Consider the following 26893-nt stretch of genomic DNA (forward strand, 5'->3'; position numbering starts at 1 on the left):
TCTGTATCGCTCCATGGTGAGACCGCACCTTGAATACTGTGTACAATTCTGGTCGCCGCATCTCAAAAAAGATATAGTTGCGATGGAGAAAGTACAGAGAAGGGCAACCAAAATGATAAAGGGGATGGAACGGCTCCACTATGAGGAAAGGCTGAAGAGGTTAGAGCTGTTCAGCTTGGAGAAGAGACGGCTGAGGGGGGATATGATAGAGGTCTTTAGGATCATGAGAGGTCTTGAACGAGTAGATGTGACTCAGTTATTTACATTTTCGAATAATAGAAGGACTAGGGGGCATTCCATGAAGTTAGCAAGTAGCACATTTAAGACTAATCGGAGAAAATTCTTTTTCACTCAACGCACAATAAAGCTCTGAATTTGTTGCCAGAGGATGTGGTTAGTGCAGTTAGTGTAGCTGGGTTCAAAAAAGGTTTGGATAAGTTCTTGGAGGAGAAGTCCATTAATGGCTATTAATCAATTTTACTTAGGGAATAGCCACTGCTATTAATTGCATCCGTGGCATGGGACCTTCTTAGTGTTTGGGTAATTGCCAGGTTCTTGTGGCCTGGATTGGCCTCTGTTGGAAACAGGATGCTGGGCTTGATGGACCCTTGGTCTGACCCTGCATGGCAATTTCTTATGTTCTTATGTTCTTAAATTCACACGGCGACGAATTGGGGCCTTCCCCAGTTTCCTCCCAGTCCATTCCAATTAAGGAACAGACTGGGAGGGAACTGCACAACCCCCAAACCTAACCTCCCTTCCCCTTCCCCTATCCTCCCCTCCCCCTATCCCTTTCCTACCTCCCCCCCCCCCCCCCCCATTTTTTAAACTCATGTTTTGCTCCGAAAAAGGTGCAGGAACAAGTTGCGCAAGCTGGCACCCTGCTGGCGTGCAGTTCCCCAGCATAGCGGCAAATAGCCACTGTACCAGTACTACCGGGCGCCTCTAGCCCCACCCAGCCCCCAGACTGCCCCCTTTTAAGGGCACTTACATGCGTGCCGGGGTTTACGTGCGTGGCCAGACCCGTTTGAAAATTGGCCCGGCGAGCGTAAACCCCGGGATTTACGAGCGCCGTGATTTTAAAATCTGGCCTTATATGTATAAGTAAAATTACCCAGTTATTTATACAAATTTATTTCCAAATGAAATAAACACAGTAATAAATGGAAGTTTTATAAATACAAGCAAAAATTAAACAAAGAGAATCTCACTAAATATCAATAGCAAAGCGAGAATTTATCCGAAGGTACTTAAACAGAGGGGCGATTAAATTACATTTTTGATTTGATTTGCAAATACAATTGACACTGACACTCTGCTAATTATGTTTGCTTGGAATAAAGCTCAGCTGGAATATTTGAAGGGGATGGGGCCTCAACAAACATGCTGCAGCACAGGCCGAGAGGTCTCACAGTAGGTCTACCATGCATAGTATAACCGCAATTACACAATGCTTAGTAATACATGCATTTGTCGTAATATTTCTTGCTGTTGGGGAACGTACTGGAAAGATGGAAGAGTTATTGAAAAAGAAAAAAAACTAAATGCAAATTTGCTTGAGTAGTCAAAAACGTTATCAGATTGAGGTGAAGTTTAAAAGCCTGACGTGCGCATTAATTAGATATGAAGAAGTCGGGCTCGCATGCACTGGGGCGGATTTTAAAAGCCCTGCTCGCGTAAATCCGGGTGGATTTACGCGAGCAGGGCCTTGCGCGCCGGTGCGCCTATGTTCCATAGGCCTACCGGCGCGCGCAGAGCCCCGGGACTCACGTAAGTCCCGGGGTTTTTCGAGGGGGGCGTGTCGGATCGGCGCGGCGTTTTGGGGGCGGGATGGGCCGTTTCGGGGACGGGCCCGGGGGGCGTGGTTTCGGCCCGGGGCAGTCTGGGGGCGTGGCCGCGCCCTCCGGAACCACCCCGAGGTCGCGTCTCGGCGCGCTAGTGGCCCGCTGGCGCGCAGGGATTTACTTCTCCCTCCGGGAGGCGTAAATCCCCCGACAAAGGTAAGGGGGGTTCTAGATAGGGCCAGGGGGGTGGGTTAGATAGAGGAAGGGAGGGGAAGGTGAGGGGAGGGCGAAAGCGAGTTCCCTCCGAGGCCGCTCCGATTTCGGAGCGGCCTCGGAGGGAACGGCGGCAGGCTGCGCGACTCGGCGCGCGCCGGCTACACGAAATCGGCAGCCTTGCGCGCGCCAATCCAGGATTTTAGCGGATACGCGCGGCTACGCGCGTATCTACTAAAATCCAGCGTACTTTTTGAAAATCTACCCCACTGAGCGGATTTTAAAAGCCACTGAGATACGTGTAAATCTCCTGCAGCGCGCACGTCTTGAAAGCTTTCAAAAAGGACCAGGAAGTGGGCGTGGTCTGGGTGGGGCATGGGTGTTTCAGGACTTGAAGCTAAGATGTGCGCATAAATACTGAAGTTATCTGGTGCGCGCCCGGGCCCCCTGCCGTGTAACTTTACTTCTGCTATGGATGCCGTATAAGTTCAAATTTAAAGAAAATTAGGCAGATCTCTGGGTCAGACTTAAATGGGGGGAGTGAAGGCTATCAAACCGGGGAGGTGGTTGGAGGACTTATCTTTTAACTGGGTAAACTGGGGCTGAACTGATAAAACTGGGAATGTTTTGGGCGTACGCCCCTTTTAAAATTCCCTGATTTATGTGGTAGAAGTGGAATTGTGCACACGTGCATGTGCCCACTTAAACTTTGGTACACATATGCGTGCATCCAAGCTATTTTGTAACTTGGAATGGGCCGACATATGCACGCAGATATAAGCTTGTGTGCTAGTTTGAAAGTTACCGTCCCTATGAGTAATTTTTAAACACTTATAAGAACATATGGAGGTTGCACATGTAATATTGGCATATACATGCGTAAGTATCCTCTCTGCACGGTAAGCAAATTTTCTGAAGAGCAAGAGCACATATGCATGTACAAAGGGCATTGTGTGGGTATTCTGGAGCAGGATATGGAAGTACACATTCATTTACATATTTTATAAATGGAGTATGTGTTTACATCTTCAAAGCTGCACGCATGCTTATTGCTTTTACACCTTTTAATCAAGCTATGGTTCTTATATCTGACTTCTCTTTTGTCTGCTCTTTTTGGGTGGGGGTCAGGAGCAAGTGAGAAAGGGTGTGAGTGAACTGGCAAATGTCTGGGACAACTTGGAGAAGTCTCAGCGAACTGGGGTTTGGCAAATAAGTATTTTCATAAGCGAGATATGCACATCTGTCAGCTCCTCTGTACATAAACTGGTTTATTTTGCACACAATTGTTTAACATATAAAATACTGAATGAGCATGTACTTTTATGAAACTCTGAAGAACCCTGTGTTTAGAAAATGTGCTTGTACTGAAACATATGTGCATACTTTCGGGGCACTATTTTCAGATTACCATTTTTTCAAGGCACTATCAAAAGAGTAAACTGTAATACAGAGCATGTTTGTATTGCGTGCCTAAAAATCTTTTATATGAGAAAAGGTCATATACTAAGCTTTGAAAAAGATAAAATAAATATTTGCTAAAATTCTATTTCTTTTAGTGATCCTCTGCTCCCCTAAATTAAAAAAAAAAGTCAATAAGCCTCTTATGTCAGGGACTTTTAATAAAGTGCAAACAGCAGCAGTTCAGAGTATCCAATAGGTAAAGGTCAGCATGAATGTAAGTTATTCTACCATGTGATCTTGGAACTGTGCTCTAAAGACTTTCAAATCTTGTTATTCACTGCTTTTCAAGTCACTTGAGATACATAGTCTTTTTATAATTATAAAAAGCTTCCACAACTAGCCAAAAGGCAGCCATCTATTTATTGAATCCTTCAAATTCACAGAAAAATAGTGTGAGACATTTATCAGAGGATGAATTGTTATGACAGTGTGCCATTGATGTGACAATGGCAATCTGCTGTGTACAGTAGCTTGCATTATTTTATTTTTTTTACTGAGTTTTTGTTTGAAGTTTAAGAACTATTTATAGCAAAGAAATACTGATAAGGATAATGCATCATTTAGGAGGTAGAGACCAGCTATTCTTTCTTTCTTTCTTTTTTCTTTATTCTTCATGAATACCAAATGATTACAATAAGACTCTAATTTCATTTAATAAAACTTTAACAACCATTGCCTATTTAAAAATCTATTCTTGAAGTAGAATAGAACTCTTCAGTTCATGCCTGGTTTTATTGTTTGGCAGAGAAGTGAGGTTTGCATGGGGCTTGTGCGTATGGATGCAGACTGAGTTGCTTAAAGGCAAAGTTCTCTCAAATTCTCTTCCCTTTCTCTTTATGCCCTTAACCCACTAACCATTCCATAATCAGTATTTCCAGAAACTCTTGTAGTAAACAGATGCTCTCAGTTTATTTTAGAAAGTAAGTACTTAGTGACACATAAGATCCCCTTCTGAGTACCAAGCCACAGATCACTCCAATGACGTTTTGATGTGCTTAGAGCTCCTTGCTGCTCTGCAAATCCAGCAGAAAATGTATAGTGCCAAAATGATTCAAACAGCTCTGACTTCCAGCAGTAGGGTGGTGTGAAAATAGAACTTCTGTCTAGATATGCTGTTTCTTTAGTTAATTGATGATTGATTCTTTCTGCTGAACATTGTAGACCTGATATTGAAAGCACGTTTAGCGCTAGATAACCGGATAAGTAAGACTTATTCGGCTATCTAGCAGCTGCTGAATATCCGGAGAGTCAATGGGCAAGGAATGGGAGGATCAGGGCAGCACTATTTGTCTGGTTATCTTAACCGGATAAGTGCCTATATTCAGCTTTATCCAGTTAAATTGACCGAATAAGTTAATCCTGTTCAATAGCAGGACTAAAGTTATCCAGATATAACTTATCCTGATAACTAGAACTTATCCAGTTACATTCAGCAGCATAGATGTGCTGCTGAATATCCCATCTAAGTTATCCATGTAAGTAATATCCGGATAACTTAGATAACAGGGTATCTTTGAATAATGGCCCCTTATGTTACCCCATTACACTTGTATAATGGTAAGGAACCCTGAGTTGATGTAAACATCATCGTAATTAGATGGGTCTTGGGGAGATATTTAGGCCAGTGTTATTTTTATTCAAACCAGAATTTGTCAAGGGTCATGTGACCTTAGACTCACCTTCCCCCCTCCTCATAAATAGTCCTTTTTATTCCTGTTTTCTGCTGGTCTTGGGGGAAGTGGATGAAGCATTGCAGAAGCTTCTGCCTGACAGAGAAAAAGAGAGAGTGTGGGAGAGAGAGAGAAGAATGCTATCAAGAACAATGTGGCATTCTGAGGAAACAGAGCTGTAGTTTGGCAGTAGCCACTGCCTTGAGCCTAACCTTACTGCCATCAATGATGCCTTTCCAAGGTGGTAGACAATGTGATGTGGCACAGCAAAGGTCATCTTATTAATTTATTATTTATTTATTTACAAGTTTTAGATACTGAACCTTTCAAAACTATCGGGGGTGGTTTACAGAATCAAATTCATAGTAAAATAATATAAAATCAATGTTAAATTCAGGGGGTGTTATTGCTTCAAAAACTGTAAATCAGGCATCAGGTTTTCTGGAAAGTACCATTTTTGCTTGTTTATGCTTAGACTTTTCCTTGTGGGAATGTAACCGAGTGGAGCATTAGATAACTAGATTCATTTTTAGGGGTTCTGTAACCTGGGCATCAGTTCTCCCCAAATCAGTCACTTTAGTATATAGGATTTGGGGGCATGCAGCTCATTTCCCATGGTAAAGTGTTCAATATATTATTATGACTGATCTCACGTAATGGGGGGGGTAAGGTCAGGTCAGCACCATTTTGAAAAATGTCGTCAAGCAGGGTGACATGGTAGGGGTGACCCAGCCCCAATGAGGGACCTTCAGCTACTATTTTCAAAGGTTCCAGGGGTGCAGGAGGGTGTGGGGGGACATGAACTCTCAATTGTTTTACTTCACACTTTTGGGAGTGGGGAGGTGGTACCAGAGGAACTATACACTAAGTTTAGATGTCTATTGGGATGGAGGGTTGGGAGTACTCCTGAACCCCCAATGACTTTAATGGATTTTTAACATGATTTTTTACATGGAGTGGTGGCCCTGGCTTGAGCCAAGGGTCAGCTCTGACCCCCCACTCAACCTTTTCTTTTTCAGTGGCTAAGTTCTTAAGCTGTCAGCCCTGTAAAGCAATGGCAGTCTCTTGAGGTTGGCGCCCCCATCGATCCTAAAGGGCCACGCGCCATGTTCTTTTGTCCCATGATGTTTGGCCATGAGACAAAAGAACATGCCATAGAACTGTGATTTTTTTTTTAGGGGTGGAAGGGCCACACTATCACGGTGTCACCCCTCCACGATAGTAGGACCCTCCTGTGAAAAAAATTGCAGCTTGATGGTTCTAGGTCTTAGGTAGGAAAGTAGGACAGTTTCTTCAAATAAAACCTTTCTTGGAAGCAACCGACATTCTCTTGTGATTTTTAAATATTTGCTGCAACATCATCATGCTGGAGCACATTCAATGTAAATATTTTCTTATCCCTTCAAATATCACAATTATAAAAGTTCCCATTTTTATTTGGAAACAACTTATATTCTTCCTCTGACATTGCAATAGTCACAAAAATATGAGATTTCTGTTATGTTCTCTCGCCCTAGCTTGATGGACTCTCTACCATGGTACTATCAAGCTAGGGCGAGAGAGAACACGGACGTAATCTATCTTAGTCTGACTTTCCTCACTCCATCCAAATGACATTCAAATCATCACTGAGGTATACTGTGCTGTTCCATACGACCTCACTTTGCATGTACAACTGGCCCCAAAACCTCACCTGAATTACTAGCTGGCCCTCCTATAGTGTTATAAATAGTTGACTACTATGACTGTTGCGGCCCCGGTCGCGAGTGCCGCGACCGGGACCTTACCTTCGCTGCATTAGCCCCTCCTCCCTGGGGGTGCGCGTGCGTGAAAGGCCAGGAGTTAAAGGGCCTCCTCCCTGGGTGTGCACACGCTGCGAAAGGCCAGGAGTTAAAGGGCCTTTTCCTGCCTTGGGCGCCCCCGCCTCCCTTTCTGATGTCAGATGCCCCGCATCCCTTTCTGAAGTCAGACCCTGGCAAATACTTAAGGCTGGTGCCTGCCTCAGCTTACTGCCTTGCAACAAGTTTGCTTATCATTACAGTGTGCCTCTGGAGTTCCTGCTTGTAATTATTCCAGTTGCCTGCTTCAGTTCCAGCCTGGTTCCTGTTCCAGTTGCCTGCTTCAGTTCCAGCCTTGATCCTGGTTCCTGTTCCAGTTGCCTGCTTCAGTTCCAGTCCCTGGTTCATGTCCGCCTTCAGTGCCAGCCTTGGTCCTGTTCCTGACTTGCCTGCCTTGACCTCAGATCTTCTCATCGGATTCTCCTTTCGCCTAAGTCCCAGCGGCCCAGCTCCTACGGGCTCCTCCTGGGGGAGCGCGGGCTTCCAGGGTGAAGATCCTTCTCTTCAATCCGTCCAGTATCTGCCTCCCGGCCTGTTCCGCTAGTCCGGAGACTATTTCCATCTTCTCCGTCAGGCCGGCCTAAGAGTCCACTAAACCGCTTTAACAGTTTGCAAGGCCATGGACTCGGTGAATTTGTCAGGTCTTCAGGCAATCCCTGGAATTGCCCAGCGTGTGCAGCAACAGCAGCATTGCATGGATGTTCTTGCAGCGACTGTAGAACGACTTGCTAATCGTCTGGACGCCATGCCAGATCCAGTGCCTGCTCTGCCACCAGCTTCAGCGGTAAACATTGGTTCAATTACTCAGCTACCGGCACCTTCACGTTACGCTGGAGAGGCTAAGACTTGCCGAGGTTTTCTGAACCAATGTTTTATACGATTCACGCTGCTTCCTCAACAGTTTCCTACTGATGCCGTAAAGGTGGCGTATATTCTGTCGTTGCTTGATGGGAAGGCTCTAATTTGGGCGTCTCCACTCTGGGAGCGGAATGATCCCTTGGTCAGTAATTTCTCGCAGTTCATCTCTAATTTCAAGTTAGCCTTTGATGACCCGGCTCGCTTAACCACCGCCACCTCGGAACTACTGCAGTTACGCCAGGGTTCCCGCCCTTTAGCAGATTATGCCATGGATTTCCGCACGCTTGCTCTTGAAGTTGGGTGGCGTGATGACAGCCTCGGGCTGTGTTTATGGAGGGCCTGTCCAGGCGTATCAAGGATGAGTTGGCCGCCCGCGATCTTCCAGAGGATCTCAATGGCCTCATAGATTTGGCTGGTCGTATTGATCGTCGCCTCCAACAAAGGGCAAGAGAACTAAGACCCACTCGATGTACCCCGTCTCTAGCTCCTGTATTCTACAGACCACTATCTTCAGTCCCCTCTCCAGGAGCAACACGTCCTGATTCTGCTTCTGAAGAACCAATGCAGTTGGGGCGTACTCCGCTTACCGCAGAGGAGAGACAGCGCCGCTGTACTCTAGGCTTGTGCCTCTACTGCGGTCAAAAAGGCCATTTCCTCGCTCGTTGTAAAGAGTGTTCAGAAAACGCCAGAACCTAGGAGGTCGTGAGGAGCTCCTCCTAGGTTGTGCTGGTACCGCTCCTCAATGTACTGTACCCATCACACTCGAATACCCAGGGGGATCATTGGAGACCCTCGCCTTTTTGGATTCTGGAGCAGGGGGCAACTTCATCCTGGAGGATTTGGTAGGCCAGTTACAGATCCCCACTCGGCCTCGGGAGGTACCGCTGCGGCTTACCTCCATCCGGGGAACACTTCTTCCAGGGAGAATCTCTGCTTCCACGATACCCTTGACTTTATGCACCGGGACGATCCACTCGGAGGAGATTGCCTTCCTTGTTCTGGAAAAGGCTGTCCACCCCGTGGTGTTAGGCCTACCATGGTTACAGAAGCACTCTCCGATTATCCAATGGGACACATTACAGATCGTGAAATGGAGCCCCTTCTGCTTCGCTAACTGCCTGAAGGTTCCGAGAGTGTCCGTTCTCCCTCTCTTGCACACCACCATCGCTCTACCTGCACCATATGCCGACTTCTCCGACGTATTTTCCAAGACGAAGGCGGAGATCCTGCCTCAACATCGGCCGTTTGATTGTGCCATTGAGCTTTTACCAGGAACGACACCTCCTCGGGGAAGAGTATACCCCTTATCACTACCAGAGACTCGGGCAATGTCCGAATACATCTCGGAGAACCTGGCAAAAGGATTTATCCGACCTTCAAAATCTCCAGCAGGGGCGGGCTTCTTTTTTGTAGGTAAAAAGGACGGGTCGCTAAGACCATGCATTGACTATCGGGGTCTCAATGCCATCACCAAGCGAGATCGTTATCCACTCCCACTAATTCCTGAACTCCTGGATAGATTACAGGGAGCCAGGATCTTCACAAAGCTGGACTTGTGGGGCGCATATAATCTTGTCCGTATTCGACCAGGGGACGAGTGGAAGACTGCCTTTAACACCAGGGATGGGCACTATGAGTACCTCATCATGCCCTTCGGACTATGTAATGCCCTGGCAGTATTTCAACATCTCATGAACGAGGTACTTCGTGATTTACTGAATACGTCTGTCATCGTGTACCTGGATGATGTATTAATCTACTCACGGGACTTGTCTTCTCATCGCCTACATGTCCGTCAGGTATTAGTTACTCAGAGACAACGGATTATACGCCAAGTTGGAGAAATGCTGCTTTGAGAAAGAGTCTCTTCCCTTTCTGGGATACATAGTTTCCGCCACCGGATTCAAGATGGATCCTGAAAAGGTAGCCGCCATCAGAGACTGGCCCCGGCTGAGGGGACTAAAGGCGGTGCAGCGTTTCCTCGGCTTCGCAAATTTCTATAGACATTTCATTCCACACTATTCTCGTATCATGGCTCCTCTCACCGCCCTAACTCGGAGAGGAGCTGACGCGCTGGATTGGCCTGATTCAGTCTGTCAAGGGTTCGAAATCCTCAAAGAGGCTTTTCTACAGGATACGTGTCTTAATCACCCTGATCCGCTTTCGTCCATTTGTCGTAGAGGTGGACGCATCGAACATCGCAGTGGGAGCTGTGCTTAGTCAATGCACTGACTCCGGTCAGCTCATGCCATGCTCATACTTTTCCAGGAAATTCTCTGTTGCCAAGAATAATTATAGTATTGGGGACAAGGAGTTACTAGCTATCAAGCTCACCTTTGAGGAGTGGAGACAATGGTTGGAGGGAGCCATCCATCCCGTTACAGTATATACGGACCACAAAAACCTGGAGTTCCTGTCCAAGCCCAACACTTAAAACCTCGACAGGCCCGCTGGTCTCTATTCTTCAATCACTTCAATTTCACACTACGCTACCGGTCGGCTGCCAAGAATGTTCGAGCGGACGCACTTTCCCGCTCAACGGAGGTGGAGGAAGAGCAGGACCAGCCCCAATACATCCTAGACCCCGCAAAGATCAATCTTTCTGGGACCACTGTATGTTCTCTTGGTAAGACGGTGGTTCCCCGACGGTCTCGAAAGGCGGTCTTGCTCTGGGCCCACAATTCTCTTACGGGGGGTCACGCTGGCCGCGAGAAGACTCTTGACTTGGTAAACCGCTTCTACTGGTGGCCAACCTTGAGGAAAGATGTCCGCACTTTCGTAGACTCCTGTCCCACCTGTGCGATACAGAAGCCGCGGACAGGGAAGCCTTGGGGTCTACTCCAACTGTTGCCCATTCCAGTGGAACCATGGACCCACATCACCACCGATTTTGTGGTGGACCTTCCAGCCTCAGAAGGGAATACAGTCATCTGGGTAACTATAGACAGGTTCTCCAAAATGGCCCACTTTGTTCCCCTATCCAAGTTACCATCGGCTCTCGAACTAGCCAGCTTGTTCACTCAACATATCTTCAGGATCCACGGTCTGCCCCAGGACATTGTCTCTGATCGCGGGCCGCAGTTCACCGCCCGGTATTGGAAGGCATTATGTAAAAAGTTCAATGTGCAACTCAATCTGTCCACCCCCTTTCACCCCCAAAGCAATGGGCTGACGGAGCGCACCAACCGCTCTTTGAAGACTTTTCTTCGCTCCTTCGTCAATGAAAGACAGAATAACTGGGTGCAGTTATTACCATGGGCAGAGTTCTCGTACAACAACCATTCTCATGCAGCCACAGGCAGTTCACCCTTTTTCATCGTTTATGAGAAACAGTTATGACCACCTCTGCCACTGCCGCTTCCTAGTGCAATTCCAGCAGTACAAGCATCCGCCCAGCAGTTGCAATCTCTGTGGACGTCCATCCAAGGGAGACTTGCCAAAGCAGCCAGGGCCATGAAAAATTGGGCAGATCGTCACCGACAGCCGGCACCCATCTTCCTTCCCAGAGATCGAGTGTGGACTCAGCACAAAGAACATGCAACTCCGAATCCCATCCCGGAAGTTGGCTCGAAATACTGTGGCCCTTTTCAGTATAGTTGAGCATGTGGGGGCCGTTTCTTACCGGCTACGCCTACCCTCCTCGATGCGTATACATAATGTATTCCTTGTCTCCTTGTTAAAACCTCTCATCCTCTCCAGATACCATCATCAAGTTCCTGATGCGGCGGATCCTTCCGTGCCAGATGAGCCAACCTATCAAGTTCGGGAGGTTCTGGATGTCCGCTTCCACCAACGACGATGGGAATATCTACTTGCCTGGGAGGGTTGTGGCCCAGAGGACAACACTTGGGAACCAGCTCGTAACATTCTAGATAAGGAACTACCGCTCCAATTCCATCGCCAGCATCCCGGTAAACCTGGGCCTTCGAAAAGTGGGCGTAAGAAGGGAGGTACTGTTGCGGGCCCGGTCGCGAGTGCCGCGACTGGGACCTTACCTTCGCTGCATTAGCCCCTCCTCCCTGGGTGTGCACGCGCGCGCGAAAGGCCAGGAGTTAAAGGGCCTTTCCTGCCTTGGGCGCCCCGCCTCCCTTTCTGATTTCAGATGCCCCGCCTCCCTTTCTGAAGTCAGACCCTGGCAAATACTTAAGGCTGGTGCCTGCCTCAGCGAACTGCCTTGCAACAAGTTTGCTTATCATTACCGTGTGCCTCTGTAGTTCCTGCTTGTAATTATTCCAGTTGTCTGCTTCAGTTCCAGCCTTGATCCTGGTTCCTGTTCCAGTTGCCCGCTTCAGTTCCAGCCTTGATCCTGGTTCCTGTTCCAGTTGCCTGCTTCAGTTCCAGTCCTGGTTCGTGTCCGCCTTCAGTGCCAGCCTTGGTCCTGTTCCTGACTTGCCTGCCTTGACCTCGGATCTTCTCGTTGGATTCTCCTTTCGCCTAAGTCCCAGCGGCCTGGCTCTTATGGGCTCCTGGGGGAGCGCGGGCTTCCAGGGTGAAGATCCTTCTCTTCAATCCGTCCAGTATCTGCCTCCTGGCCTGTTCCACTAGTCCGGAGACTATTTCCATCTTCTCCGTCAGGCCGGCCTAAGAGTCCACTAAACTGCTTTAACAATGAGGATCTTATAAAGAGTGAGACTCTCTCTCTCTCTCTCTCTCCACAAGTAGTGGGATGCAAAAACTTTAACATGTCATGATAAACTACCTGTGCAAAGTGCTATGATAGCATGTAGTAATTCTAAAATTATCATAGCCATGCCCCTTTTCTTATCGCAGGCATTATCCATGTGAAAATTATATCATTTTGATGAATTTAGGCCTAAGCTAATATAGAGTTGATGTCTATTTACTTATCCCTTCATTTCAACAGAATTGTGCAATAACATTCACCAACTAATTTAGACTCCATAAAACCAATGGTATTCAGTAAGATTATGTAAACTCATTACCTTCATTCAAATGCTTATGATGACTTGTGATGGAAAATGTAGATGATTTTTTAAACTAATAATATCTTCTGATTAGCATAGAAATAATTCTCATATCAATGAGTCTGATATAGTAAGCATTTTTCCAAAATACATAAATGGGGAAAACCATTAAGTATGTGTGGCACAAAGTTAAGATTATGCAATATAAATTATTCAAATTCCACAAGCTATTTAGGGCATTTAGTAGTCAAAGCCTCTATATTGTGAAAACAAACAAACAAGTTGTAAGGCAGTGCCCCTAGTGTTCCCCTATTTACCTGTGCAGAACCAAGCTAGATGCCTGGTCCACCTTAAATTCCTTAAGGAGAGTATGCTCTATGGGCAGGATCCTGCAGGTCAGGTGGGGCTCAGAGGGCTTAGCCAAAGACTGGGGAATAAGAGCTGGGATCCAAGTGGGGATAATGAGACCAGGCCCAGATCTCCAGGAGGAAGGCAGTTCCTGTAACGTAACACTGTCAGCTTCGTATCAGCTCAGTGTTTGGACTGTGAATACTGAGGGAAGAAGTACTGAATAGTAAGTAAATAGAGTATATTGTTCTGAAGGGAAGATGGTCTACTGTTGTGCATGTGTGAAGCTGTAATAAAGATTATACTGTTTTAAGCAAGGCTGGAATCAGACTAGTTTGTCTCCAAGCCTGTGGGAATCACCGCTAGTTCCCTCACAAGTATTATTGAATATTTTCCATTACTTTTATTTTTGGAGAAACTCTTCTCATATGTATCTGAAATATCTCATTACTTATCAGAACTGAAAATACAGTGAAGGAAAATGTAACAAAAGGGAAACAAGTAGGAATAGTTTGTTCTGTATCTGTTAATGAAAATGTATGCATATGTGTCTGGAATTAAATGAATTCATAATGGCTGGATTTCAAAATGGCAGTTAGCCATTCAGTTGTTCAGTTAGACATTTGCTTATTTACCAATTGGAAAAGAAAACATTTGTTGTCAGATAAAGATAACATTTGTTGCATATGACTGGATTTACAGAGATAATGAAAGGGGATATCCCAAATCCAAACAGTTCATCTACTCAATCTAGAGAAATTCTGTGGATTGACTAATGGCCATAGCTTTGCTGTGAGCAAAAGTAAAAGAGTGTTCTGTATAGAGTACATTCATTTGCAAGGTAATGATATGAAAAAAACAAGGATCTATATTTTGAAATGAGATCAAAGCAGAAGCTGAAGAAATTGGCCAAGTTACACGCTAATATTGGCCATTGATTCATTTATATAGTTTATTTAATTTATATACCGCCAATACCTGTGACCCTAGGCGGTTAACATTCCAAAACATACATATTATTTAGTACACAAAAAAACGTGCATATCTGAATTAAAACTCACTACTAAAACAGATCCATGCTTGCCTGAAAAAGAAAGTCATAAGTAAGCTATTTGAATGTCTTTGTGGAACCAGCTAGCCTTAATTCTTGGAGCAATGAGTTTATAAGTGTGCATCTTCTAAATTCATACAAGTGTATAAGCTAATAAAGAAAGCAACGTCCAAAAGCCATTTCCACGTGGAAGTGGGGTCTTTGCAATTTCCCTACCCTAGTTACAGGTGCCACTATATGCTTAACTTTACCTGCAGTGAGAGAAGGTGTTTCTGGGCCAGGGTTGGGGAAAAGTTTGCATTTTCTCTTGTACGTATTTCCAAACATACACACTTAAATTTGCCTGGAAAAAGAACCTGCTCAAAAATTTCTGCACATACTTGTTCTTTGGCATTTTACAGACGGAACATTTTCCTTTTGCAAACTGTTGTAAATGTAATAGATGGCTTCAGGCAACACCCCAGCAGCACCTCTCACACGCACAAACACCAGGCCAGTAACAACAGGATTTTTATTAGCTGGCCATCTGATCAGAAGTCAGATGAAACTTAATTGACATGAACTTGTTTTAAAGAAAGACACAGTAAGTGATTGTATAGTGGATTTTTTTTTAAACATATAGAGCATGCATAGGGAAACAAAGGGCAATATAGGATAGGACAAAAATGACAAGTGGCGAATTGCACCTTATAGGCTAATCAATTTATCGAGGCGTGAGCTTTTGAGGGGAGAGTCCATTTCATCCAATGCACTCTCTTCTTGAAAGCTCATGCCTCAATAAATTGGTTAGTCTATAATGTGCCACTTGCCTCTTGACATTTTTGCTGCACCAGACTAACAGGGATATCCCTCTGAAGATTTTTACAGGATAGGACATAATCCCAATATAAATCCTGCATCTGTTTCTGTATTCATAGAAACTCCCGCAACAAAGGGTGCAGAGCAAGACAAGGACGTTTCCCATTAGCACACATCATATAAAAATAATATTCAAAATACATCTCCTATTAAGAAAACAGAACAAATCAGGCTGCAGCAGATCCCTACTCTGAAACTAAATGCTAGCAGACTATTTCACCTCATTCAAAAATGTACAGCACAGAGACACTCACCAAATATACAATAAACAGACCATAAAATATAAATAGAAATGTGAAGATTAAAAACTAACCTGAAACTGCATAAGATTCTATATGCAGTGCAGCAATGGAAAAACAGAATCATCACTATTCCTCATAAACATTAAACACAAACAAGAAATATAAAATATCAACCATACTATTAAAATGAATAAATATTTAAAAATGACTGATGAATATAATAACATCCAATAATTAAAAACTCAATAAAATTAAAAATAAAATGTACCAAACACCATTAAAAAATTTCAAAACAGCAGGCATCAAATAATTAAACCTAATAGGGATACAAAAATTCTCTGCACTTCATACCTGTGATCTTTGGATTTCCACTCACCCTAAGATTGTTGTGGATTAGTGAGGGAAGAAGAGGGTACTCAAACTTCATTCTCTCTCATATACACTTTTATCCTCGCACACACACACGCATGTTCACTTAACACACACATATACACAGGCACTCTCATACTTACTGTCTCTGTCCCTCCCATACACAAAGGTACACTCACACTCATTTGTCTGACCCTCTCTCACACAAGCACACATACACACTCACACAAGTGCTCTCACACTCACTGGTTCTTTTTCACATGCATACTCAAAAGCTTTCATACATATGTACAAGCTCTCACACACTCACTGGCTTTCTCTCCCATACACCCAAGCTCTATGATAGGCTGTGTCTTACTCCAGGCCTCTTCTTCAGCCACTGCCAGAGGGAATGAGCTGTGGCCCTGCTGGGCCTCTTGTTGTTCATCCCGGTGGGAGAGGAGATGCTGGTGCCCCAATGTCTCTCTCATTGTTTGGCCATAGCAGGAGGGTATGCAAGAGGCATTGGAGATGCCAGAGCCCTGCTAGGCCCATTGCTGTACACTGTAGGTAGGAGAGGAGATGTGAACTGGAGGGGCGGTGCCAGGGCCCTGCTGGGCCTCTCACTATTTAGCCGTGGCAGGAGGAGAAGTGCCATGCCCTGCTGGGCCTGTTGCTGCTCACCACGAGCAGAAGGGGAGATGCAGGAGGGAGAGGAGGTGCAGGACCCCCACTGGGCCTCTCCTTCTGCCATCAGTGGGAAGGGATCTATTGGCAGCCATAAAAGCAGAGACGCTTGCGTTTTTGGTGCAACCTTGCCGATGCTTCCAGATCTGAGGTCAATTCTGATTGCTATTGGTGCCCTCAGCCTTGTTATTGGCTGTGCAGAACCAGGAACTTAAAAAAAAAATCCTGCTTGGAGGAATTGTTATCATTCCGCTTAGTGGGAGCAACTTTTCTCTTCTTAGAAGATGTTGCAGCAGCTAGCCCTAGGCCTCATCCCCTGTCTGCAGGGAAGGCTCTAAACCAGCTGACCCTGATATCTCTCCTGCCCCTGCCCTCCCGAATGTGCTGCCCCCATGCCGCAGGGCCTGGAGGAGTGAGTGAAGTGAGGGGCAGTAAGAAGAGGGAAGGGAAATTAGGAGAGGGGTGAATGAGAATGGAGGGGAAGAGTGAGAGAAAAAGGAATGAATGAAAGGGGTAAGGGAGGGGAGGGAATGAGAGGGGAGTAGCTTGAGGAAGAGGAGAAAAGTGAGTGGTGAGGGGAGAGGGAGTTGAAGGTGTGAGAGTGAAGAGAGGGGAGTGAATGAGATGGAAGGGAGGGGGTTACATCACATACATACACATAGACGAACACACCCCAGGGGGCAAATTTAGTCTAAGGAGAAGACAGGGAACAGGGTTTCTGGGAGTATGGCACAGTTGCCAATTTACAAGAAATCTAAAAATTATGGCAGCATGTTAACTGCCACACCCTGGGAATCCTGTTCCCTCCCTTTTCCAGCATTTCAAATCATTGAAATCGCCAGATAATCCAGCCCCCCCCCCCCCCCCCCCACCACACACACACACACACACTGTGGGCGATTTGAAATTTCCAAAGTTTGGAGACCCCTGCCTTAGCATATAATAACTGCCAATGGCCAAGATATTGCACATCTTGGCAGTTGCTGGATAATTTGTTTCTCTCCCTTCTGTAAATAGAGACCATATTCTTAATTTAACATTCACAGGTTACATATGCATTCATTAAACCATCTGTTGCAACAAATGTGTTTTGCTTTGCATTGATGGATTTAAGTGATTCCTCTTCTATTGAAAATATAAACCTTAATTCCTTTCCCATGTTATCGAAGAAAAGCTAAATTTTATTCACCATCTGGCTAAGAACTTCTTAAATATACATTATTGAGGGGAAAATAGTAAAAACCTATGGCTAGATACAGGATTGCAGATGCTTTGTATCCTTGAGCCTGCAAGTTTGTTTGAGAAAGAAAACTCTCTGCAGAATTTCCCTTTGAAAATCTAGCCTGGCATTCTCACTGCGGATACAAATTATCCATGCACTTGGTACCCGCACCGAAGCAGGCACAAAGTATGTGGCAGAAAGTATCGCAGTAATTTCAAAATTAAATTACCATGCATAGTTTCCTGCCCCCAACCTAACCCCACCCCTTTTTTCATGCAGGTAAAAATACCTGCAGTGTAAAACAGAGTGCATTCATTCCCCCCCCCCCCCCAGATTTGAGGGGGTAATTTTAAAAGATTATTTTTATGTATGTAGCCCCACCCAGAAGTGTGGTCTGTATAATGAAGGATTAACTCCTTGGTGAACAGACCTGAGGGGAGGTGTCACTACAATGAGTATTTTAGAAGTGCATTCAACCCCCTTTATCTGTTGGCCAATGAATACACCAAGGTAAAACAGTGCCGCTTTTATTACTTCAAAAACCAGGGCTGCAGTTGAAGAAAAACACAAAGAGTTAACCATAAAAAATATAAACATAGACACACAGGCAATGTAGTTTCCAGTAATTCTCTGCCTTAGGGCAATATGCTATAACTCTAAATCTACTGCCCTTTTACGCCTTTACATTATTAGTGAGCTCACTGTAACCCTCACAGCTGTACATTTACATTAATAACTGAGTCCAATAATATACATATATAAACATATACAATTTACTCCAGAAGGCAACTACTGTGCTACATATATATATATATAGTCCTTTATCCCATGGGGGTTAGCAGCAACATGGGGGATGCCTTCAGTCCCTCCAAGAGTGATAGGCAGTAGGGATGTGCATTCGTTTGCGACGAAATAGGAAATAGAGACGATATTTCCTGTTTCGTCGCGGTTCAGGGGCGACGAAACAATAAGAAAACCCATGAAATTTTGTGTGGTTTTCTTATCCTTTTTTGGGGGGAGAAGAGCACATAAAAAAAAACAAAACCAAACCCCAAACCCACCCCAACCCTTCAAATTTAATTAATCGCAACTCCCAGCCTCCCGACCCCCCAAGACTTGCCCGACCCCCCCCCCCCCCAAGACTTACCAAAAGTCCCTGGTGGATCAGTGGGGTTCTGGGAGCGATCTCCCCCTCTCAGGCCATCGGCTGCCACTAATCAAAATGGCATCGATGGCCCTTTGCCCTTACCATGTGACAGAGGCTATCTGTGCCAATTTCGGAAAAAATGTGATCGTTTTTTTGGTTCTACCGAACCATTCCTAATTTGGGAAAAATGATTGCACATCCCTAGCAAAGGATGCTCCCTTCTACTCCTGGGGAAAGATGGTAGCACAGAGGATTCAAAGTTTAAACTAGAAATAATAAAGAACTCGGATCTAACTATAATCCACAGGTTTACTTCTGGGGAAGATGAATAAATATGCTTTTAAGGTGTGATGGTGGCTCACTGATATATACAAGTGCCAGGTACAGACCTCTTCCTCTTGCAGGTGTAACCCTGGCTAAGGTCGCTAGATAAGAGTTCTGGAGAGTTCCTGCTCTCTAAAGGGTTCAACAATAGGTCAGAGAGCTCTGTTCAGCTGTACTCTGCAAGAAGCAAGATCCTTACTGTGCAGGAAGGGTTGAAAGGGTTCATAGGAGTGTACAACTAATGTTGGATGACAATAGGAGGTGTCATTCCCCCAGAGGGGATAGGTTTGATGAAAGGGCTTAAAAGATGCTTCCTTAGGCACTTGGGTAGAAGCAAAGGAGAGAGCTGAGGATAAATAGAAGAGAGGTATAAGATTCCTAGTTCAGGATCTCTAGCTGAGAGAAGAATCCTTTTGAAGTTGGAAGTGTGCTATTCCACTGTTTAGTCATCCAGAAGTTACGCCTTCTTCAAGGAGGTTTAGAAGACTTGTTTTGGCATTATGCTAGGATCCTTAGGTTTTGGGCCCTGGCAGAAGAAAGGATTTAGCTACCTCCTTGTAGTGAGGTAGTTAGCAGCAAGAAATACTGTAGTTAACTGTACTTCAATTCAGTTGTTTGGAAGATCACAACTTGCCATATTGTGGGGTTTTGGGGGGGGGGGTTTTTTTGTTTTTTACTTTACAATAAATTCTATTTTTTGGAACCACCGACAAGGTGTGGACATTGAGTTTGTGGTAAGTCTTCCCCTAACTGGTGATCTCTGGTGGACTAAGACTCTTCCCAGGGCTCAAACAGAGTCACTCACCACCTATGCAGTCTCCGAAGGTGACCCCCCCCCAATGGAAAGCGAGGTTACATATACGAGGTATATGAGAATGGTTACTTATTATTCCGAAATTGCTCCTTCTAGTAGTGGTCTTCCCTCCACTCTGAGGGGCCTTTATCCTTCACACCTGAATTGCAGTGAACAGCACTCCAGTCGTAGATGACGGGGCAGCTCTCATCCACAACTACAGAGGTTCAGCAGAGAATGGGCACTGTAACTCCTAGTGAGTTACAGCTAGTCTCTTCTCAAGCTGTCCACTGATCTCCTGCTGCTCAGTCTAACTGGGATACATGAGATGTAAATTCCTGCAGGAGGCAGCAGGTCTAAAGGGCAGAGTCACATGCAGCATGTCTGCTGTCCTACTCTGTCTCTCTCCAAAAAGACCCAGAAAGAGTTGAAATCTTTGTCATCTCAGCTTTTTCATTGGTCAAATTCTCCTCTGTACTCCATTAGCTTTTAGAATCATGTATTCAGCAGCATGGTGCGGTCCCATGAAGAAATAACAGGCTGAGGCGTCCATGTTGACAAAGGCTGCAGTGGTTCTGGAAGCAGCAAATTAACAGTTTCCTGGCTGCACTTTTGTGACAGGGATGAAGGTATGGTGTGACTATGCAAATAGCAAGATAGGAGGGCACTACATGTGTTTATCCATAAAAAAAATGTTTGCAAAATTGCCCCCAAATGAGCAATAGAATATCCACTGATCACAAGGAATGTATAACTCATTAAAAAGGGCAGAACACAAAAAATTGTGTCAAAACAATGCACAGGTCTCTCAAAGGGTTGTATAGTGCAGATTGTTTTAAAATGCTTTCTGTGTTATCAGCTTCTTCTAATGATGCTCACTGGCCAAGACAACCATAGCAATTAAGCTGTTTCTTTTATAAGTGGAAGACATAATTTATGAAATGGTGACCTGTATTCGGGCTAAAGGTATTTTAGTGAACTTCAGCTGGAGAAAAAAAAGTGCTTTGTGTCATAAGTATTCACATGAGGTTGAATTATTATAAAGGCCACGATTTTCTTCACTTGGAGAAAAGTTAAACATTTTATCAAAGTAGAGGTCAACCTCTTGTTATCAGCAGACAAAAAGAGCATTCCCTGCTTTAGGACATGATGAATTTAAATTCCGTATAACTGAAATATATGTGGCCTTGGAGCTGACTCCCTATCTGCATCTATTGTTTGAAATATATGGACGGTACATCAAAAGAGTCAGTACTGAGGGTTCTGCCTTGACTTTATAAATTGGTAAGCCTATGACTTTGATAATGATAAATGCAGAAAATGTGCACTTCTCCTCCTCTTCCAGCGGGGTTTGATCATTTCCACTAATTGCTTACTTTGGACTGTCTGTGTTTCCAATAACAACTTGTCCTTGAAAAATGTCATTCTGTAGTACTTTTTCTCTGTTTATTTCTTTTTATGATCATTCAATACATATAGTGCTTGTGCCCAAGGAGCAACTGTCTGAAGTGTTTTGAATAATGCTGTCCCTGGGAAGAAACACTACGAATGTGAACCAGTAATATCCAGATATCTTAAGTCATTTAAATGAAATGTGATTTGTGATTTCTTCAAGTACATAGAAACTTGAGAACTTATCAACTCACTCATTTTTAGCTTAGGAATACAAACACCTTTAGCTACATTTGGCTTCAATTGGCTCTACTTCCAAAGCAGAACCAAAAAAATATTGAAGCAGTTTTCTTAATCGTACATATTTATTTTAGTATTTTAAACACTTGATACATTTTTGTTAAATATAATTATCAAGGTGTATGACTTCAGACATTTAGAAACTGTGCACGTATTGAAAAAAATTGTGCAGATTGTATGTGTGTATCTGATAACTGAGTAGTTCAACTAATGTTTAAGAGCTTACCTCATTTTGGAAGGTAGATCCCAATATTTAATCATTATTTTGTTCGTTTTCATGTCATATTCCTTAACTTCTTTTCCACTAGATCCGAGGTCCTCAGACTTGGTTCTTAAGTGCCACAACCCAGTCTAGTTTTCAGCATTGCCATAATCAATGTGCATTTGATTTATTTGCATGTACTGCCTCCTTTGTATGTAGATAGAGCTCAAGCATATTCATTGTGGCAATCTTGAAAACCTGACTTGGTTTGGGATCCCTGCACTAGATGTAACTCATGATGTTGACTAGGTTAGTCCACCTTAAATTTGAATCCCAGTGACACTGTTATTGTTAGTGGCATATCAATTGATAGGCATTGAAAGTTTTCCACATTTCAGTTCAGATAGTCCTTTAATGCATGACTTTTGTGTTAATAACTCTCAGCACTGCATGCTCAATTTTGCTTTTCAATTGAGATTTGGTAAAAAGACATTTTAGAAGGCTTACAATAACATCTAAATGAATAGTAAAGAAATATTTGCATTTGCAAAATATTTAAAAATATTTAGCTTGTTCAAAATTCTGCTGTATGATTAATAGGTGGTGGGAATGCCAGAGATCATATCAGACCTATGGTTAAAAAATTCAGCTAGTTTCCAGTTTTTGTTTAGAGCCCAATGAGGGCCTCCAATAAAAGAAGCGATATTAAAAAGTACCCAGAAGTGGTCTTTTTTATATGCCATTCTGTTTGTGTGGCATTTGCTTCATAAGGAGATTTACTTATTCTTGATCTAGTGCTCTTTTTAAAAAAGCAGGTATGAAAATGGATGTAGGGGGTAATTTTGTAACATCATACACAAGTTACACCAATTTTCAAAGCAGATTTACATGCATAAGTTTGCTTTCAAAATTAACCTGAAAAAACAACATACATGCAATTATACCTGCTATTTGGTGCACATAGTTTTACTGAGAGAAATTTCAAGCATACTTTTTAAATAAAAAATTATGCATGTAAGTCCCAACCCAACTCAGAAACCATCCTTTGCAACGCTTCTCCCTTATGCACATAAAATAACATGCATAGAGTACAGGGGTGGCCAACTACAATCCTCAAGAGCTACAAACAAGTCAGGTTTTCAGATATCCACAATGAATATGTATGAGAGAGATTTGCATACAGTGGAGGCAGTACATGCAAATCTATCTCTTGCATATTCATTGTGGATATCCTGAAAACCTGGTCTGTTTGTGGCTCTCAAGGACTGGAGTTAGCCACCCTTGATATAGTATGTATGAATGTAATTTTACATGTGTATCAGTGGCACAGTTTTCTAAAGGCCATTTCTGGGGGTAAAGCACTACACTACTGACAGGAGTCCCTAGGAAAGTTACCCTCCCTAATTTTAAGTCGTATTTTCTCAGGTTAAGATTCAACAACTGTTTGTTTAAATGCACAGTGAAACAGCATAGAAAGCTTGCATCATTAGAAGATGAGCATCCCATTATCTGATAACATCAGCTAGTGAAAGAATCATCTTGGGTTTGTATTCCATTATAATGGCATCTCCATCTGCATCTTGTATGCTAGGCAAGGGTCATTACATCAGGATAAATAATTTAAAGGCTACACTATTCAGAACAGTGTAGTAATTTCTGATTAAGTAACAAGTGTTTTTCCTCCTCAGGTCAACGGAAAGGATCTCTCGAAAGCCACTCATGAGGAAGCAGTTGAAGCTTTCCGTACTGCCAAAGAGCCAATAGTAGTTCAGGTTTTACGGAGAACGCCCATTAATAAAACTCATGGAAATTCACAGGAGGCTCAATTTATGGATGTAAGCACACAAACGGACATCACCTTTGAACATATCATGGCTCTAGCCAAGCTCAGGCCATCCACTCCACCAGTACCGGATATCTGCCCATTTCTTCTATCAGACAGGTACAGATATCCATCACTCTGTCGTCCTTACCAGATTGTCCTAGGCAGTGTCATCAGCAATTTAATATCATGAAGGATTTTAAGGAAGTTTGGTAGTGTACTCTCTGCACTTACGGGCGGATTTTAAAAGCCCTGCTCGCGTAAATCCGCCTGGATTTACGCGAGCAGGGCCTTGCGAGCCGGCACGCCTATTTTCCATAGGCTGCCGGCGCGCGCAGAACCCCAGGACGGGGGCGTGACGCAGCGTTTCGGGGGCAGGCCCGGGGGTGTGGTTTCGGGCCGGGGTGTTCTGGGGGCATAGCCACGCCCTCCGGAACCGCCCCCAGGTCGGGTCTCGGCGCGCCAGCAGGCCGCTGGCGCACGTGGATTTACGTTTCCCTCCGGGAGGTGTAAATCCATGGATAAAGGTAGGGGGGGGGGTTTAGATAGGGCCGGGGGGGGGTGGGTTAGGTAGAGGAAGGGAGGGGAAGGTGAGGGGAGGGAACGGAGGCAGGCTGCGTGGCTCAGCGCACGCCGGCTGCCCAAAATCGGCAGCCTTGCGCGTGCCGATCCAGGATTTTAGAGGATACGCGCGGCTATGCGCGTATCTTATAAAATCCAGCGTACTTTTGTTTGCGCCTGCTGCGCAAACAAAAGTATGCGATCGCGCAGTTTTTAAAAATCTACCCCACAGTTTTCAATTCTTACTAGTTTCAATGAAAAAGAATGTATACATATCATAAAGAACTTCCTTTAGGAATTTTTATTAATTATACTTGGAGGGAAATTTTCAAAAACCATTTTCTAATGTGAATGGCTGTTTATCCAAGTAAAGAGACTTTTTGAAAATTGCCCACCCTGTATGCAGTATGCAGGTACAAGTATGGAAATTGTTCCACAGCATGCATGATTTTATTCACTTTTTCATAGAGGCATTCTCGAAGCATTCAGTATAGTTTGCATTTTCAAAACTAAGCATGTTCTTTTGGATGGGAAAAATATCTGATGAAAAAGCAGGGGCAAACTCTGTGGTACATTTTCCTTAGGTGATTTTTGAGGGGGAAAGTACATGAGCATATTCACTTTGAGAACTGGTGTAAATTCTACAGGGAAAAATACCCACAAACTTTGCATCTGCTGTTCAGTTCTGAAAATGTCCCCATTAAACTCAAGGTCAAAAAAACTACTAATACATTTTTTCCACATTTTCACACCAATGCAAATTGTATATGCTCAACAACGCTAAAAACGGGTGTCCAAACTGGGTGCCCATTTTTCTAACGTGCGCCCATTCACCTCTCCTGGGCATGCAATACAATATGCAAATGAACAGCTGCATTAAAAAAGGATGCGCTAGGGGAAACTGTGCATCCCTAGTGCATCCTTGGCATCAGGTACCCTATGAAGAAAGGCTAGAGGTTAGGACTCTTCAGCTTGGATAAGAGAAGACTGAGGGGAGATATGATAAAGGTTTATAAAACAATGAGTGAAATGGAACAAATAAACATTAATCAGTTGTTTACTCTTTTGAAAAGTACAAAAACCAGGGGACATACAATGAAGTTACTGGGTATTACATTTAAAACTAATAAGAGAAAATATTACTGGGTAATACATTTAAAACTAATAAGAGAAAATATTTTTTTACTCAGCACTTGATTAAGCTCTGGAATTCGTTGCCAGAGGATGTTGTGAAAGCTATTAAATTAGCTGTGTTTAAAAAAGGTTTGGACAAGTTCCTGGAGGAAAAGTCAATTAACAATTATTAAGGCGCAGTTGCAGAAATCCACTGCTTATTCTTGGGATAAGGAGCTTGAAATCTATCTACCCCTTGGGATCCTACCAGATACCTGTGACCTGGCTTGGCCATTGTTGGAAACAGGATACTGGGCTTGATGGACCCTTGGTCTTACCCAGTATGGCAAGCCTTATGTTCTTGTTCTTATGAGAGGTGGTTGTACGCACATAGCCATGTGTTAGGAAAATGGACGCTGGTAAGTTAAGCATCCATTTTCTGAACCTGACTGCCATCAAGACTTTTTTTTTTTCATGTTGCTACTTTCTGTGGTTCCTCCTACTTAGTATCATGACAATATTAAGTCTCGATGGCTTGGGGTGTCTCAAGACTTAATGCCAGCTCCAGGCCCATGGTGATTTCTTATATCGGGGGGACTAGCTAATAGCCTCAACATATCATTTACATATGATGAGTGCTATGCACAGGTTTGGACTCATATTTTGGATGTGCTAATCCCATTATTGCATCGGGAGTTATTCTAGCATGTCCAAAATGTGCATCCAACCACGCATCAAGCTGAGCACTAGGCTGAGCACACTGTTTTGTATCGGCCTCTTTCTTTGGTGATCCAGTCCTTAAATTGTTTTTCTTAAAAGTAGCATGTTGGGTCAACATCTGTTTTTATATAAAAGAGTGCCTTGTGACTGATTGATCAAATATTATTAATGATTTATTTTGGAAACATGACTAATTTCCTACATTCATGTATTCTTCTTAAAGCTACAGTACTATATGTTCTTATAAAAAAAATTCTTTATTTTTGGTTTAGGTCTGAGAGAAAGTTTCCTTTTAGATCATGAATATTTTAAAGGGTTCAAAACTGTATATTGCCCATATAATCTTTCAAAATATCTTCCATACTAAAGAGATTTTTCTATTCTGTTTATAAGTTATATGTATCATAGTGATTCTAACACAAGCCTCTGACAATATGTGCAAAATGAAAGGTTGACTTTGAATGTGAAATATAGTCAAGAATAAAATTATCAAGATTTATTATTTCTATGTTGTTATGAGCTCTTACTAAGATAACAAACTTTGCGTGAGAGACAAAAATGCAAATTATCTTATAAATCCCAAAAATATATGAAAGTGAATGGCGAGGGTTTCATACTAATATATTATTAGAAATGCCTGTACAGGTAAACCAATGTCTTTTATAACATTAACCATCCGCCAACCACCTACGTTTTGATTTATAAAAAGAAGTGCAAAGTCTCAAATGCCATAAATGTTTCAAAAAATAGTTCTTCTTTATATTCAATTTATTTGACCTACAAGGTTCAAACTATTCTCAATGTGAATGTCAATTATATTCCCACAAATTCCCCATGAATATTCTCCTAATGTGCTCGCAAGAATGATGTACTTAATTCAAGCGAGGAGTTTCACAAAAAATTCCCACTCAAGGTCTACTCCCAATGTGGCCAAGTTTCGGAATCAGTCCTTCATCAAGGGACATGTATATAGAAAAATTGATGGATTAACAACAAATTTTTGCAGCAAGATCC

The 26893-nt window shown here is 43.5% G+C and overlaps 1 protein-coding gene across 5 annotated transcripts in view; it reads left to right on the plus strand.

The window, feature by feature from the left end:
* Positions 1–26893, plus strand: part of PDZRN4 (PDZ domain containing ring finger 4) — a 940417-nt gene that overhangs the window by 648058 nt on the left and 265466 nt on the right. For all 5 annotated transcript variants that reach the window (XM_029616542.1, XM_029616543.1, XM_029616541.1 and 2 more), the window contains one exon: positions 23352–23605. In XM_029616542.1, coding sequence (XP_029472402.1) covers positions 23352–23605 — 254 coding nt within the window. The remainder of the gene's footprint in view (positions 1–23351; positions 23606–26893) is intronic.

The sequence above is a fragment of the Rhinatrema bivittatum genome, chromosome 9 (assembly GCF_901001135.1).
Source record: "Rhinatrema bivittatum chromosome 9, aRhiBiv1.1, whole genome shotgun sequence".
Taxonomy (NCBI): Eukaryota; Metazoa; Chordata; class Amphibia; order Gymnophiona; family Rhinatrematidae; genus Rhinatrema; species Rhinatrema bivittatum.